We start from the raw sequence: 14475 nt of genomic DNA, 5'->3' as shown, positions 1-14475 counted from the left end.
TACAGCTGGTGATGAGGATTGTCAGAGGATACAGCAGGATATAAATCGGTTGGAGACTTGGGCGGAGAGATGGCAAATGGAGTTTAATCCTGACATGTGAGGTAATGCATTTTGGAAGGTCGAATACAGGCGGGACATACAGTAAATGGCAGAACCCTTAAGAGTATTGACAGGCAGAGGCATCTGGGCATACAGGTCCACAGATCACCGAAAATGGCAACGCTGGTGGAAAAGATAGTCAAGAGGCAATACGGCACGCTTGGCTTCTTCAGCCGGGTCATTGGGTATAAAAATTGGCAAGTCATGTTGCAGCTGTGTAGAAACTTAGGCCACATTTGGAATATAGTGTTCAATCCTGTACCGGCTTACCCTGAACAGGCGCCGGAATGTGGCGACTAGGGGCTTTTCACAGTAACTTCATTGAAGCTTACTTGTGACAATAAGCGATTATTTAAAAAAACAATTTAAAATGTAGACGATTTTGAGTTAGATGGGCAGCATGGTCAGCGCTGGCTTGGAGGGCCAAATAAAACTCCATCTTTGTTCTCTCGCGTTGTCTCCACTCTTCGGTTTACCGGATAACAATAATAATAATCGCTTATTATCTCATGTAGACTTCAATGAAGTTACTGTCAAAGCCCCTAGTCGCCACATTCCGGCGCCTGTTCGGGGAAGCGGGTACAGGAATTGAACCCACGCTGCTGGCCTTGTTCTGCATTACAAGCCGCCAGTTTAGCCCACTGTACTAACCCAGCCCATTCCCAAATTTGATCCCTTGCCCCCACTATTTGGTTTAAAACTTTCTCTGCCTACCTATCTACGTGACTTGCTAGAATACAGGCCCTAGCATGCTTCAGATGTAAGCTGTCCCAATATACAGCCCTCACTTTCTCTAGTATTGGTGCCAGTGCCACACGAAACAGAACCCACTTCTCCCGCACCAGTCTTTGAGCCGTACGTTTGTTTCTCTCATTTTATTCACCCTATGCCAATTTGTATGTGGCTCAGGTTATAATCCAGAGATTATTGCCTAAAGAGATTCTGCTCTTTCATTTAGTGCCTAGCTCCTCATACTGACTATGCAAACCCCTTTCCCAGTTCTACCTATGTCGTTGGTACCTACATGGACCATGGATGACTGGATCCTCTCCTCTCACTTCAAACTCCTTTCCAGCCCTGAGTCAATCTCAAACGCAGGCATCAACCTTCTGGATTCTCGCTCTTGGCTGTGGAGAATGGTGTCTACCCACCTGAATATGCTGTCCCCGACAAACCCTACTTTCCTTTTTGCTCCTCCTACTCTTACAGCTCCCGGGTCCTGGGTTCAATTCCGGCCTCTGAGGACTGTCTGTGTGGAGTTTGCACTTTCTCCCCCATCTACGTGGGTTTCCTCCGGGTGCTTCGGTTTCCTCCCACAGTCCAAAGTTGCGCAGGTTAGGTGGATTGGCCCATCGAGTCTGCACTGGCCCTTGGAAAGAGCGTCCTACTTGAGCTTAAACCCACGCCTCCATCCTATCCCAATAATCCAACTAACCCTTGGACATTAAGGAGCAATTTAGCATGGCCAATCCACCTAACCTGCACAGCCTTGGACTGTGGGAGGAAACTGGAGCTCCTGTGCCATGGCCAGCCTGCTCATCCACCCTGCATACCTTGCTTCAGTCCACACAGGTCACAAGCACCTCAGACTTGTTTAACAATTACAAAGTCTTAAGCTCCTCCACTGCTGTCTGCTCGGTCCCTTTACAGCATGCTTGCCTTCATCGGACGGGGTATTGAGTACAAGAGTAGGCAGGTCATGTTACAGTTGTATAGGACTTTGGTTAGGCCACATTTGGAATACTGCGTGCAGTTCTGGTTGCCACATTACCAGAAGGATGTGGATGCTTTGGAGAGGGTGCAGAGGAGGTTCACCAGGATGTTGCCTGGTATGGAGGGTGCTAGCTATGAAGAAAGGTTGAGTAGATTAGGATTGTTTTCGTTGGAAAGACGGAGGTTGAGGGGGGACCTGATTGAGGTATACAAAATTATGAGAGGTATGGACAGGGTGGATAGCAACAAGCTTTTTCCAAGGGTGGGGGTGTCAGTTACAAGGGGTCACGATTTCAAGGTGAGAGGGGGAAAGTTTAAGGGAGATGTGCGTGGAAAGTTTTTTACGCAGAGGGTGGTGGGTGCCTGGAACGCTTTACCAGCGGAGGTGGTAGAGGCGGGCACGATAGCATCATTTAAGAGGCATCTAGACAGGTATATGAACGGGTGGCAACAGAGGGAAGTAGACCTTGGAAAATAGGGGACAGGTTTAGATAAAGGATCTGGATCGGCGCAGGCTGGGAGGGCCGAAGGGCCTGTTCCTGTGCTGTAATTTTCTTTGTTCTTGCCTCACCATGGTCCCAGACCACTCCTGTCCCTCACTGCTGACCAGAAAGGATTACCTTGTTCTAAGAGTAGCGACCATCTTCTGGTACAATGTGTCCGCTTATTTCTCTCCCTACTTGATGTTGCGCAGTTCACATTCCACATCGATAATCCTGATCTCCTCTTGCTGCTTACACTTTCTGCTACATGTTTGCTCTGGATCGCATTGGTGTCCAGGAGCTTCCACGTTCTTCAGCTGTTACTTAGTTTGTAGAATTTACAGTGCAGAAGGAGGCCTTTCGGCTCATCGAGTCTGCACCGACACTTGGAAGAGTGCCCTTCTTAAGCTTAAACCCATGTCTCCACACTATCCTCGTTACCCAGTAACCGCACCTAACCGTTGGACCCTAAGGGGCAATTTAGCACATCCTTGGACTGTGGGAGGAAACCAAAGCACCCGGACGAAATCCACGCAGACACGGGGAGAAAGTGAAAAGTCCACATGGGCGGGCAGCCACCTGAAGCCGAAATTGAACCAGAACCCTGGAACTGTGAGGCAGCAGTGCTAACCACTGTGCTGCCCTGTGGCATGCACTGAGTAGTTCGAACAGATTCAGTTGAGGCTTACAAAAGAGAATTGGCTAAGTACTAAAAAGAAAAAGATTTTCTGGGGAATGGGGTTAATTGGGTGGCTGTGACCAAGAGTGGGCACACATAGAGGCCCCTATGATATCCTTCAATGTTGTATCATTCAGTGATGCAAAAGCACTAAACGCTCTTTACCAAACTTGCAGGCCACAAAAGGCAAAATAACAACATAAAAGATGTTGAACAAATGCGTTTGAGTTGCAGATTGTCATGTGCCGGATTAGTCCAGGAGGGACACTACCTTAGGGCATTGGTGCAGCGGATGAGAGCAATTTGGCCCAGTGATGGATGGTATTAAGAACCCTGCTGGTTACCTGCGATAGTGTCTCAAAACCATGAAGGATAACTTGAAACAATGGTTCTTAGTGGCCTATATTTGTTTGGAATAATGTGAGGAACTGTGTCAACCAGTCGTTGTCATAGAAGTTTACAGTATGAAAACAGGCCCTTGGGCCCAACTTGACCATGTTGCCCAGTTTTTACCACTAAGCTAGGCACAATTACCCGCATTTGGCCCATATTCCTCTGTACCCAGCTTTCCCATATAACTGTCTAAATGCTTTTTAAAAGACAGAATCGTACCTGCCTCTACTACAGCTTCTGGCAGCTTGTTCCTGACACTCCACCCTCTGTGAACAAAATTGCCCCTCTGGACCCCTTTGTATCTCTCCCCTTTCACCTTAAACCTATGCCCTCTAGTTTTAGACTCCCTTACCTTTGGGAAAAAATCTTGACTATCTACCTTATCTGTGCTCCTCATTATTTTATAGACCTCTACATGATCACCCCTAAGCCTCCTATGCTCCAGGGGAAGAAGTCCCAGTCTATCCGACCTCCTTATAACTCAAACCATCAAGTCCCGGTAGCATCCTAGCAAATCCTGCACTTTTTCTAGTTTAATATCTTTTATATAATAGGGTGACCAGAGCTATACACTGTATTGGAAGTGTCGCCTTACAACTTCAGCAGGACGCCCATTGACCATTGAAACCAAACATGCCGAATGCCGCCTACACCACCCTGTCCACCTGTGACTCCACTTTCAAGGAGCAATGAACCTGTACTCCACGATCTCTTTGTTCTATAACTCTCCCCAACTCCCTAACGTTAATTGAGTAGGTCCTGCCCTGATTTGATCTACCAAAATGCATCACCTCACATTTATCCAAACTAAACTCCATCTGCCATTCATCGGCCCACTGGCCCAATTGATCAAGATCCCATTGCCATCCTAGATAACCATCTTCACTGTCCACTATAAGAACAAGAACAAAGAAAAGTACATCACAGGAACAGGCCCTTCGGCCCTCCAAGCCCGTGCCAACCATACTGCCCGTCTAAACTAAAATCTACTACACTTCCTGGCTCTATTCCCATCCTATTCATGTATTTGCCCAGGTGCCCCTCAAATGTCACTATCGTTCTGTTGCTATATTTATCTGGTTATAAATACAGCGGTAAATATAGTCGCCTTCCTTAATCCTAATTATGTTTGCTCTAGAGTCACCAGGTACCTTTCGATACCGCCACAAGGTTCAAACCCGAATACTGATCAAAGAACCCATGCACCAGTTAGTTAGTTTAAAGTCAATATTATTTATTTACACACAGTAATATCTACTCATGCACAAATACCACAAACTATCTCTAACGCTAACGCCTATACTTAACTTCGGGTGCCCAGTCAGTCAGAGGAATAATGGCCGTTCGGATCTGAGGCTGTTGGGTTTGAGGAGGTAACAGGAGAACAGCTAAGGTCGTCCATCTGATAGCGAGCGTTGACCTTGGACTTACTTACTTCTGGTGCAGCTGGTGGACGGGTCTCCGCTTCGAGAGCTGAGTCCAAGAGAGCGATTCTCTCTCGGGGGCTTCTTCTTAAACCCAATGGGGCTTTGTGCGCTTTTGGGCAGGCCTTGAACTTGGCCCCGATTAATTGAGCCGTATCCTGATCACTCGTATTGATCTTGACCAATAAAGGGGTGGGTGCCGTGATGGCTGGGTGTGTCTTTGGTGGCCGTTGGCCTTGCTTTGCTTGTGTCTTTCTGGCGCCGGGCTGTCTGCTATAGTATCGGTTACTTGAGTGTCATTCCTTTGTTCCCGGAGATGGGCCATCAATATGCTAATTGCCTTACAGTTTCTGTCTCATCTGGGGGCTGAGGTTCCAATACGCATACAGGCTCTGTGCCTGCCTGCTTTCTTAGCATTGTCCATAGTTCCCTACAGTCATTGTAATCATCCATTTTGTATTCTGGAAGTAGCCATCCCAGATGGCTCCAGTCCCTGCTTCCACCACCTCCTCCGGCAGCGAGTTCCAGGCACCCACTACCCTCTATAAAAAAAAAAACTTGTCTCGTACATCTCCTCTAAACCTTGCACCTTAAACCTATGCCCCCTAGTAATTGACCCCTCTACCCTGGGGAAAAGCCTCTCTGTCTATGCCCCTCATAATTTTGTAGACTTCTATGAGGTCACCCCTCAACCTCTGTCGTTCTAGTGAGAACAAACAGAGTTTATTCAACCGCTCCTCATGGCTAATGCCCTCAATACCAGGCAACATCCTGGTAAATCTCTTCTGCACCCTCTCTAAATCCTCCACATCCTTCTGGTAGTGTGGCGACCAGAATTGAACACTATACTCCAAGTGTGGCCTAACTAAGGTTCTATACAGCTGCAACATGACTTGCCCATTCTTATACTCAATGCCCTGGCCAATGAAGGCAAGCATGCCGTATGCCTTCTTGACTACCTTATCCACCTGTGTTGCCCCTTTCAGTGACCTGTGGACCTGTAAACCTAGATCTCCCTGACTGTCAATACTCTTGAGGGTTCTACCATTCACTGTATATTCCCTACCTGCATTAGATATTCCAAAATGCATTACCTCACATTTGTCCGGATTAAACTCCATCTGCCATCTCTCCACCCAAGTCTCCAAACAATCTAAATCCTGCTGTATCCTCTGACAGTCCTCATCGCTCTCTGCAATTCCACCAACCTTTGTGTCTTCTGCAAACTTACTAATCAGACCAGTTACATTTTCCTCCAAATCATTTTATACACTACGAACAGCAACGGTCCCAGCACTGATCCCTGCGGAACACCGCTAGTCACAGCCCTCCAATTAGAAAAACACCCTTCCATTGCTACTCTCTGCCTTCTGTGACCGAGCCAGTTCTGTATCCATCTTGCCAGCTCACCCCTGATCCTGTGTGACTTCACCTTTTGTACCAGTCTCCCATGAGGGAACTTGTCAAAAGCCTTACTGAAGTCCATATAGACAACATCCACTGCCCTACCTGCATCAATCATCTTTGTGACCTCTTTGAAAAACAAGTTAGTGAGACACGACCTCCCCTTCTCAAAACCATGCTGCCTCTCACTAATGTTCTTATGCTCCCAAATGGGAGTAGATCCTGTCTTGAAGAATTCTCTCCAGTAATTTCCCTACCACTGACGTAAGGCTCACCGGCCTGTAGTTCCCTGGATTATCCTTGCTACTCTTCTTAAACAAAGAAACAACATTGGCTATCTCCAGTCCTCCGGGACATCACCTGAAGACAGTGAGGATCCAAAGATTTCTGTCAAGGCCTCAGCAATATCCTCTCTAGCCTCCTTCAGTATTCTGGGGTAGATCCCATCAGGCCGTGGGGACTTGTCTATCGTAATATTTTTCAAGACGCCCAACACCTCGTCTTTTTGGATCTCAATGTGACCCAGGCTATCTACACACGTTTCTCCAGACTCAACATCCACCAATTCCTTCTCATTTGTGAATACTGATGCAAAATATTAATTTAGTACCTCACCCATTTCCTCTGGCTCCACACGTAGATTCCCTTGCCTATCCTACAGTGGGCCAACCCTTTCCCTGGCTACCCTCTTGCTTTTTATGCATGTGTAATAAGCCTTGGAATTTTCCTTAATCCTATTTGCCAATTACTTTTTGTGACCCCTTCTAGCCCTCCTGACTCCTTGCTTAAGTTCCTTCCTACTTTCCTTCTCTTCCATACAGGCTTCGTCTGTTCCCAGTCTTCTAGCCCTGACAAATGCCTCCTTTTTCTTTTTGACGAGGCCCACAATAACCCTCGTTATCCAAGGTTCCCAAAATTTGCAGTATTTATCCTTCGTCTGCACAGGAACATGCCGGTCCTGAATTCCTTTCAACTGACGTTTGAAAGCCTCCCACTTGTCAGGTGTTGATTTACCCTCAAACATCTGCCCCCAATCTAGGTTCTTCAGTTCCCGTCTAATATTGTTATAATTAGCCTTCCCCCAATTTAGCACATTCACCCTAGGACCGCACTTATCCTTGTCCAGCAGCACTTTAAAACTTACTGAATTGTGGTCACTGTTCCCGAAATGCTCCCCTACTGAAACTTCTACCACCTAGCCGGGCTCATTTGCCAATACCAGGTCCAGTGCAGCCCCTTCCCTAGTCGGACTGTCTACATATTGTTTTAAGAAGCCCTCCTGGATGCTTCTTACAAACTCTGCCCCATCCAATCCCCTAGCACTAAGTGAGTCCCAGTCAATATTGGGGAAGTTGAAGTCTCCCATCACAATGTTTTTACTTGTTTCCAAAATCTGTCTGCCTATCTGCTCCTCTATCTCCCGCTGGCTGTTGGGAGGCCTGTAGTAAACCCCCAACATTGTTACTGCACCCTTCTTATTCTTGATCTCTACCCATATAGCCTCTCTGCCCTCTGAGCTGTCCTCCCATAGTACAGTGGTGATATTCTCCCTAACCAGTAGCGCAATTCCGCCACCCCTTTTACATCTCCTCTATCCCGCGTGAAACATCTAAAACTTGGAACGTTCAGCTGCCAATCCTGTCCTTCCCTCAACCAGGTCTCTGTAATGGCAGCAACATCATAGTTCCAAGTACTAATCCAAGCTCGAAGTTCATCTGCCGTACCCGTAATACTTCTTGCATTAAAACATATGCACTTCAGGCCACCAGACCCGCTGTTTTTAACAACATCTCCCTGTCTGCTCTTCCTCCGAGCCATACTGGCCCTATTCCCTAGTTCTCCCTCAATGCTTTCACCTTCTGACCTATTGCTCCAGTACCCACCCCCTGCCATACTAGTTTAAACCCTCCCGTGTGACGCTAGCAAACCTCGCGGCCAGGATATTTATGCCTCTCCAGTTTAGATGCAACCCGTCCTCCTTATACAGGTCACAACTGCCCCAGAAGAGCTCCTAGTGGTCCAGATAACGGAAACCCTCCCTCCTACACCCAGCTGTTTAGCCACGTGTTTAGCTGCTCTATCTTCCTAGTTCTAGCCTCACTGGCACATGGCACAGAGTGTAATCCCGAGATTACAACCCCATAGAACATAGAACGATACAGCGCAGTACAGGCCCTTCGGCCCTCGATGTTGCACCGACATGGAAAAAAAAACTAAAGGCCATCTAACCTACACTACCTAAGCTGCATCTTTCCAAATGGTCATAAATCCTATCCTTCAGGACCTTTTCCATTAACTGACCGACCACCGAAGTAAGACTAACCAGGGTCATTCCTATTCCCTTTCTTGAACAGAGGAACAACATTCGCACTCTCCAGTCCTCTGGCACTATCCCCGTGGACAGTGAGGACCCAAAGATCAAAGTCAAAGGCACTGCAATCTCATTCCTTGCCTCCCAAAGAATCCTTGGATATAGAACATAGAACGATACAGCGCAGTACAGGCCCTTCGGCCCTCGATGTTGCACCGACATGGAAAAAGAACTAAAGGCCATCTAACCTACACTATGCCCTTATCATCCATATGCTTATCCAATAAATTTTTAAAAGCCCTCAATGTTGGCGAGTTCACTACTGTTGCAGGTAGGGCATTCCACGGCCTCACCACTCTTTGCGTAAAAAACCCACCTCTGACCTCTGTCCTATATCTATTACCCCTCAATTTAAGGCTATGTCCCCTCGTGCTAGCCACCTCCATCCGCGGGAGAAGGCTCTCACTGTCCACCCTATCTAACCCTCTGATCATTTTGTATGCCTCTATTAAGTCACCTCTTAACCTTCTTCTCTCTAACGAAAACAACCTCAAGTCCATCAGCCTTTCCTCATAAGATTTTCCCTCCATACCAGGCAACATCCTGGTAAATCTCCTCTGCACCCGTTCCAAAGTTTCCACGTCCTTCCTATAATGAGGCGACCAGAACTGTACGGAATACTCCAAATGCGGCCGTACTAGAGTTTTGTACAACTGCAACATGACCTCATGGCTCCGGAACTCAATCCCTCTACCAATAAAGGCCAACACACCATAGGCCTTCTTCACAACCCTATCAACCTGGGTGGCAACTTTCAGGGATCTATGTACATGGACACCGAGATCCCTCTGCTCATCCACACTACCAAGAATTTTACCATTAGCCAAATATTCCGCATTCCTGTTGTTCTTTCCAAAGTGAATCACCTCCCACTTCTCCACATTAAACTCCATTTGCCACCTCTCAGCCCAGGTCTGCAGCTTATCTATGTCCCTCTGTAACCTGCAACGTCCTTCCGCACTGTCTACAACTCCACCGACTTTAGTGTCGTCTGCAAATTTACTCACCCATCTTTCTGCGCTCTCCTCTAGGTCATTTATAAAAATGACAAACAGCAACGGCCCCAGAACAGATCCTTGTGGTACGCCACTCGTAACTGAACTCCATTCTGAACATTTCCCATCAACTACCACTCTCTGTCTTCTTTCAACTAGCCAATTTCTGATCCACATCTCTAAATCACCCTCAATCCCCAGCCTCCGTATTTTCTGCAATAGCTGACCGTGGGGAACCTTATCAAACGCTTTACTGAAATCCATATACACCACATCAACTGCTCTACCCTCGTCTACCTGTTCAGTCACCTTCTCAAAGAACTCGATAAGGTTTGTGAGGCATGACCTACCCTTCACAAAACCATGCTGACTATCCCTAATCATATTATTCCTATCTAGATGATTATAAATCGTATCTTTTATAATCCTCTCCAAGACCTTACCCACCACAGACGTTAGGCTCACCGGCCTATAGTTACCGGGATTATCTCTACTCCCCTTCTTGAACAAAGGGACCACATTTGCTATCCTCCAGTCCTCTGGCACTATTCCTGTAGCCAATGATGACCTAATAATCAAAGCCAAAGGCTCAGCAATCTCTTCCCTGGCTTCCCAGAGAATCCTAGGATAAATCCCATCCGGCCCCGAGGACTTATCTATTTTCACCTTGTCCAGAATTGCCAACACTTCTTCCCTACGCACCTCAATGCCATCTATTCTAATAGCCTGGGTCTCAGCATTCTCCTCCACAATATTATCTTTTTCTTGAGTGAATACTGACGAAAAGTATTCAATTAGTATCTCGCTTATCTCCTCAGCCTCCACACACAACTTCCCACCACTGTCCTTGACTGGCCCTACTCTTACCCTAGTCATTCTTTTATTCCTGACATACCTATAGAAAGCTTTTGGGTTTTCCTTGATCCTACCTGCCAAAGACTTCTCATGTCCCCTCCTTGCTCGTCTCAGCTCTCTCTTTAGATCCTTCCTCGCTTCCTTGTAACTATCAAGCGCCCCAACTGAAACTTCATGCCTCATCTTCACATAGGCCTCCTTCTTCCTCTTAACAAGAGATTCCACTTCTTTGGTAAACCACGGTTCCCTCGCTCGACCCTCACCCTCATCATCATGCCTCATCTTCACATAGGCCTCCTTCTTCCTCTTAACAAGAGATTCCACTTCTTTGGTAAACCACGGTTCCCTCGCTCGACCCAGAGGTCCTATCTTTTAATTGTCTGCCTAGCTCCCTGAACTCCTGCTGCAGGACCTCATGCCCCTTCCAGCCTATGCCGTTAGTACCAATATGTACAGCGACTCTGCCTGTTTGTCCTCCCCTTTACGGATGCCTGCTACCCGTTTGGAGACATCCTGGACCCTGGCACCAGGGAGGCAACATACCATCCTGGAATCTCTTTCACGTCCACAGAAGCGCCTATCTGTGCCCCTGACTATAGAGTCCCCTATGACTATTGCTCTTCTGCGTTTTGACCCTCCCTGCTGGACATCAGAGCCAGCCGTGGTGCCACTGCTCTGGCTGCTGCTGCTTTCCCCTTATAGGCTATCCCCCCCCCCCCCCCCCCCTCCCCCGGACTGTATCCAAAGGGGTATACCTGTTCGAGGGGGGGACAACCACAGGGGATTCCTGCACTGACTGCCTGCCCCTTCTGGTGGTCACCCATTTCTCTGCCTGCACCTTCGGTGTGACCACATTTATATAACTGCTATCTATGACGCTTTCCGCCACCTGCATGCTCCTAAGTGCATCCAACTGCTGCTCCAACCGAAACATGCGGTCTGTGAGGAGCTCTAGTTGTGTGCACTTTCTGCAGATGAAGCCATCCGGGAGCCACTATGAAGCCACTATGCCACCAATCTTGGTGTCATCTGCAAACTTACGTGCCTCCTAAATTCACATCAAAATCATTACTATAAACGGAAGTGGGCCCAGCACCAATCCCTGAGGCACACCGCTTATTACAGGCCTCCAGTTTGGAAAAACAACCCTCGACAACCACCCTTTGTCTTCTGTCGTCAAGCCAATTTTGTATGCGATTGGCTACCTCGCCCTGGATCCCATGAGATTTAACCTTGTGCAACAACCTACCATGTGGTACCTCGTCAAAGGCAAACGTTGTGTAAACTTAATACAAAACGTTATTAAAGTAAAATAAAAATGCCCGCCAAAAGACTAATGTATACTCTGGACACTTAAATATATTGATAACTAAACAAACAGTTTTAACTGAAGTTGCCTCTTGTCCCCAACATATACTCTGACTCCCTGAACAAGACACTCCTTTTCCCAAGCAACATGTATTTTGGGAAAGCACAATGGTGCAGTGGTTAGCACTGCTGCCTCGGGTGCTGACGACCCAGGTTCAATCCCGGCCCCGGGTCACTGTCCATGTGGAGTTTCCACATTCTCCCCTTGTCTGTGTGGGTCTCACCCCCAGAACCCAAAAGGATGTGCAGGGAAGGTGAATTGGCCACGCTAAGGTGCCCCTTAATTGGGAAAAAAGAATTGGGTACTCTAAAAGTTAAAAAAAAATCTGATTTTTGCAACTCTATAGGTCAAATCCAGCTAATATTTACCCCTCAATGGTGCTTTGGTGACCTGGTCTTGAGAAATGTCTCTTCCTGTTGTTTAGAGGAGAATTTAGGGGGCCTCACGGTAGCAGGGGGCCTCACGGTAGCATGGTGGTTAGCATCAATGCTTCACAGCTCCAGGGTCCCAGGTTCGATTCCCGGCTGGGTCACTGTCTGTCTGTGTGGAGTCTGCACCTCCTCCCCCTGTGTGCGTGGGTTTCCTCCGGGTGCTCCGGTTTCCTCCCACAGTCCAAAGATGTGCGGGTTAGGTGGATTGGCCATGCTAAATTGCCCGTAGTGTAAGGTTAATGGGGGGATTGTTGGGTTACGGGTATACGGGTTACGTGGGTTTAAGTAGGGTGATCATTGCTCGGCACAACATCGAGGGCCGAAGGGCCTGTTCTGTGCTGTACTGTTCTATGTTCTAATATCTTCAAATGGTGCGGCTTTAAATATTAGATTGAGCAAATCTCAATGGCTCGGAGTGTAAATGGAACTGGCCTGTCTGACTATTGGATGGAGAACTAGCCTTCTTCCCCAATGAGGGTACTAGCAGTTATACTGTTCAGTCTCTTTGATATACCACCCTGTGGATTTGGCTGTCTACATCTTTCAAATACTTTAAAAGTTATAATTTGTGTAGCCCCACTAATTACTGGTATGTTTTGGATATGGCCAGTCATACCTAAATGTCTCTAGATGCGTGCTAATCTCGTCATATGGCAGATCTCATCTCATTATTCCTGTAGGTACCCTTGTTACTTGTCTGTTATTTTGTTTTCAACTCGAGTTCACTGTTAAGCTAGTTAATTTCCCAATTCTGAACAACGGATTCTATTAATTGCCATTACAATCTTATATCTTTGAGGTGGCGCTGCCCTGCAGTCAGTTAACAGGTGTTAATGTATTGTTTCATAAATGTTAACAAGCTTTGAAATAACAGCAGCATTTGCACTTAAGCATGCTGAATAATTCAGAATTTCTGTTTTTAATTGTTGCAGCAAGACAGGCCTTGTCAGACATGGGGAGTTCATACGGTTCTACGATTAGTTCTCATGCCTCAGTTCACAGCTCACTGATGCGGCAGCTGTCCACCTCATCAGAAAGCTCTACACAAAATACAACTAACACACAGAGTATGGCGTCCATACTGGTAAGGAGGATACTTTATACAGGATAAATGGAAAATTACAAGGCAAGGAATTGCACAGTGTAAATAAAGTGTGATCAGTTCATATTTAAACAGAGCAAATTAAAACACCACAAATCTTTTTTGGTGTGTTAGTACTGGAAATAAAATTCCCACTCGATAACGAATGTGTTGTGGTGAACATTTTATTTCACAGACATATGCTGTTCAGCTGGAATTATGTGCGGCTGCATGGGCATTGTGTCAACCCACAGTGTCACAAATTTTCTGTTAAAATTCCTATTCATTTTTACTTGTTGGAATCTCACAATTTAATCTTCTTCCTGATTGCTAAAGCCAACTAAAGTCAGACTATCCAACTCAAATTGACAATATTGTTCTGTTTAGTTGCACAGATTTGCTGACCCTGAAGATTCTGTCACAGATCGTGACTCATTTCATGATGTCCAACAGCTTGTACAAATTTGTTCTGAGTTTGAACCGAGTTAGGGATGTCATACTTTTTCATTCAGGGGCTGTGCTCAGCCCTGTCTCTAAATGTCCCCACACGCACAGATGCAGCAGAAATCACTGGATAGGCATCACAAGGAGCCATGGCTGGTTTTTGCCCCCCCTCCATGTTCCTAGCCCACGGTGCTGGTTTAGCACAGTGGGCTAAATAGCTGGCTTGCAATGCAGAACAATGCCAGCAGCGCGGGTTCAATTCCCGTACCGACCTCTCCGAGCAGGTGCCGGAATGTGGCGACTAGGGGCTTTTCACAGTAACTTCATTGAGGCCTACTTGGAATAATAAGCGATTATTATTGTTAGGTACTCAAGTCGATTTAGCTCACCTGGAGCTGTGTCAGCTAACTAATCTGTTCTATTTCTGTTCTGTGTTATGTATTCACTGTCTTACTACACTGAGTTTTTGGGGAGGCCTTTTAATAACCTGCACATAGGGTCTGAGTTACAAAGTTAACAATGTTATTTTGGTGTTGAAAGGATAGTTCTGGTTGTTGCAGACCAATTATTTCAGCCCCAGCGTATGCTGTCAGAACTGTCTATCACCTGCTTCGTTCACCTTCTTCCCTCTGATATAAGGTCAGAAGTGAGCTGTTTGCTGGTCATTGCAGTGTTTAGTTCTCATAAAATAAAGCAGTTTGTGCCTGCATGCAAGAGCCGGACAATATCCAGGCT

General features: G+C 46.7%; 1 protein-coding gene across 1 annotated transcript in view; it reads left to right on the top strand.

Annotated features, from left to right (window-relative positions):
* Positions 1 to 14475, top strand: part of kansl1b (KAT8 regulatory NSL complex subunit 1b) — a 273163-nt gene that overhangs the window by 210675 nt on the left and 48013 nt on the right. Inside the window, 1 exon segment of the mRNA XM_038779734.1 lies at positions 13148 to 13299. Coding sequence (XP_038635662.1) covers positions 13148 to 13299 — 152 coding nt within the window.

This window comes from Scyliorhinus canicula, chromosome 19 (assembly GCF_902713615.1).
Source record: "Scyliorhinus canicula chromosome 19, sScyCan1.1, whole genome shotgun sequence".
Classification (NCBI taxonomy): domain Eukaryota; kingdom Metazoa; phylum Chordata; class Chondrichthyes; order Carcharhiniformes; family Scyliorhinidae; genus Scyliorhinus; species Scyliorhinus canicula.
Note: the sequence above shows the minus strand (reverse complement) of the source record. Positions and strands in the feature narration are given on the sequence as shown.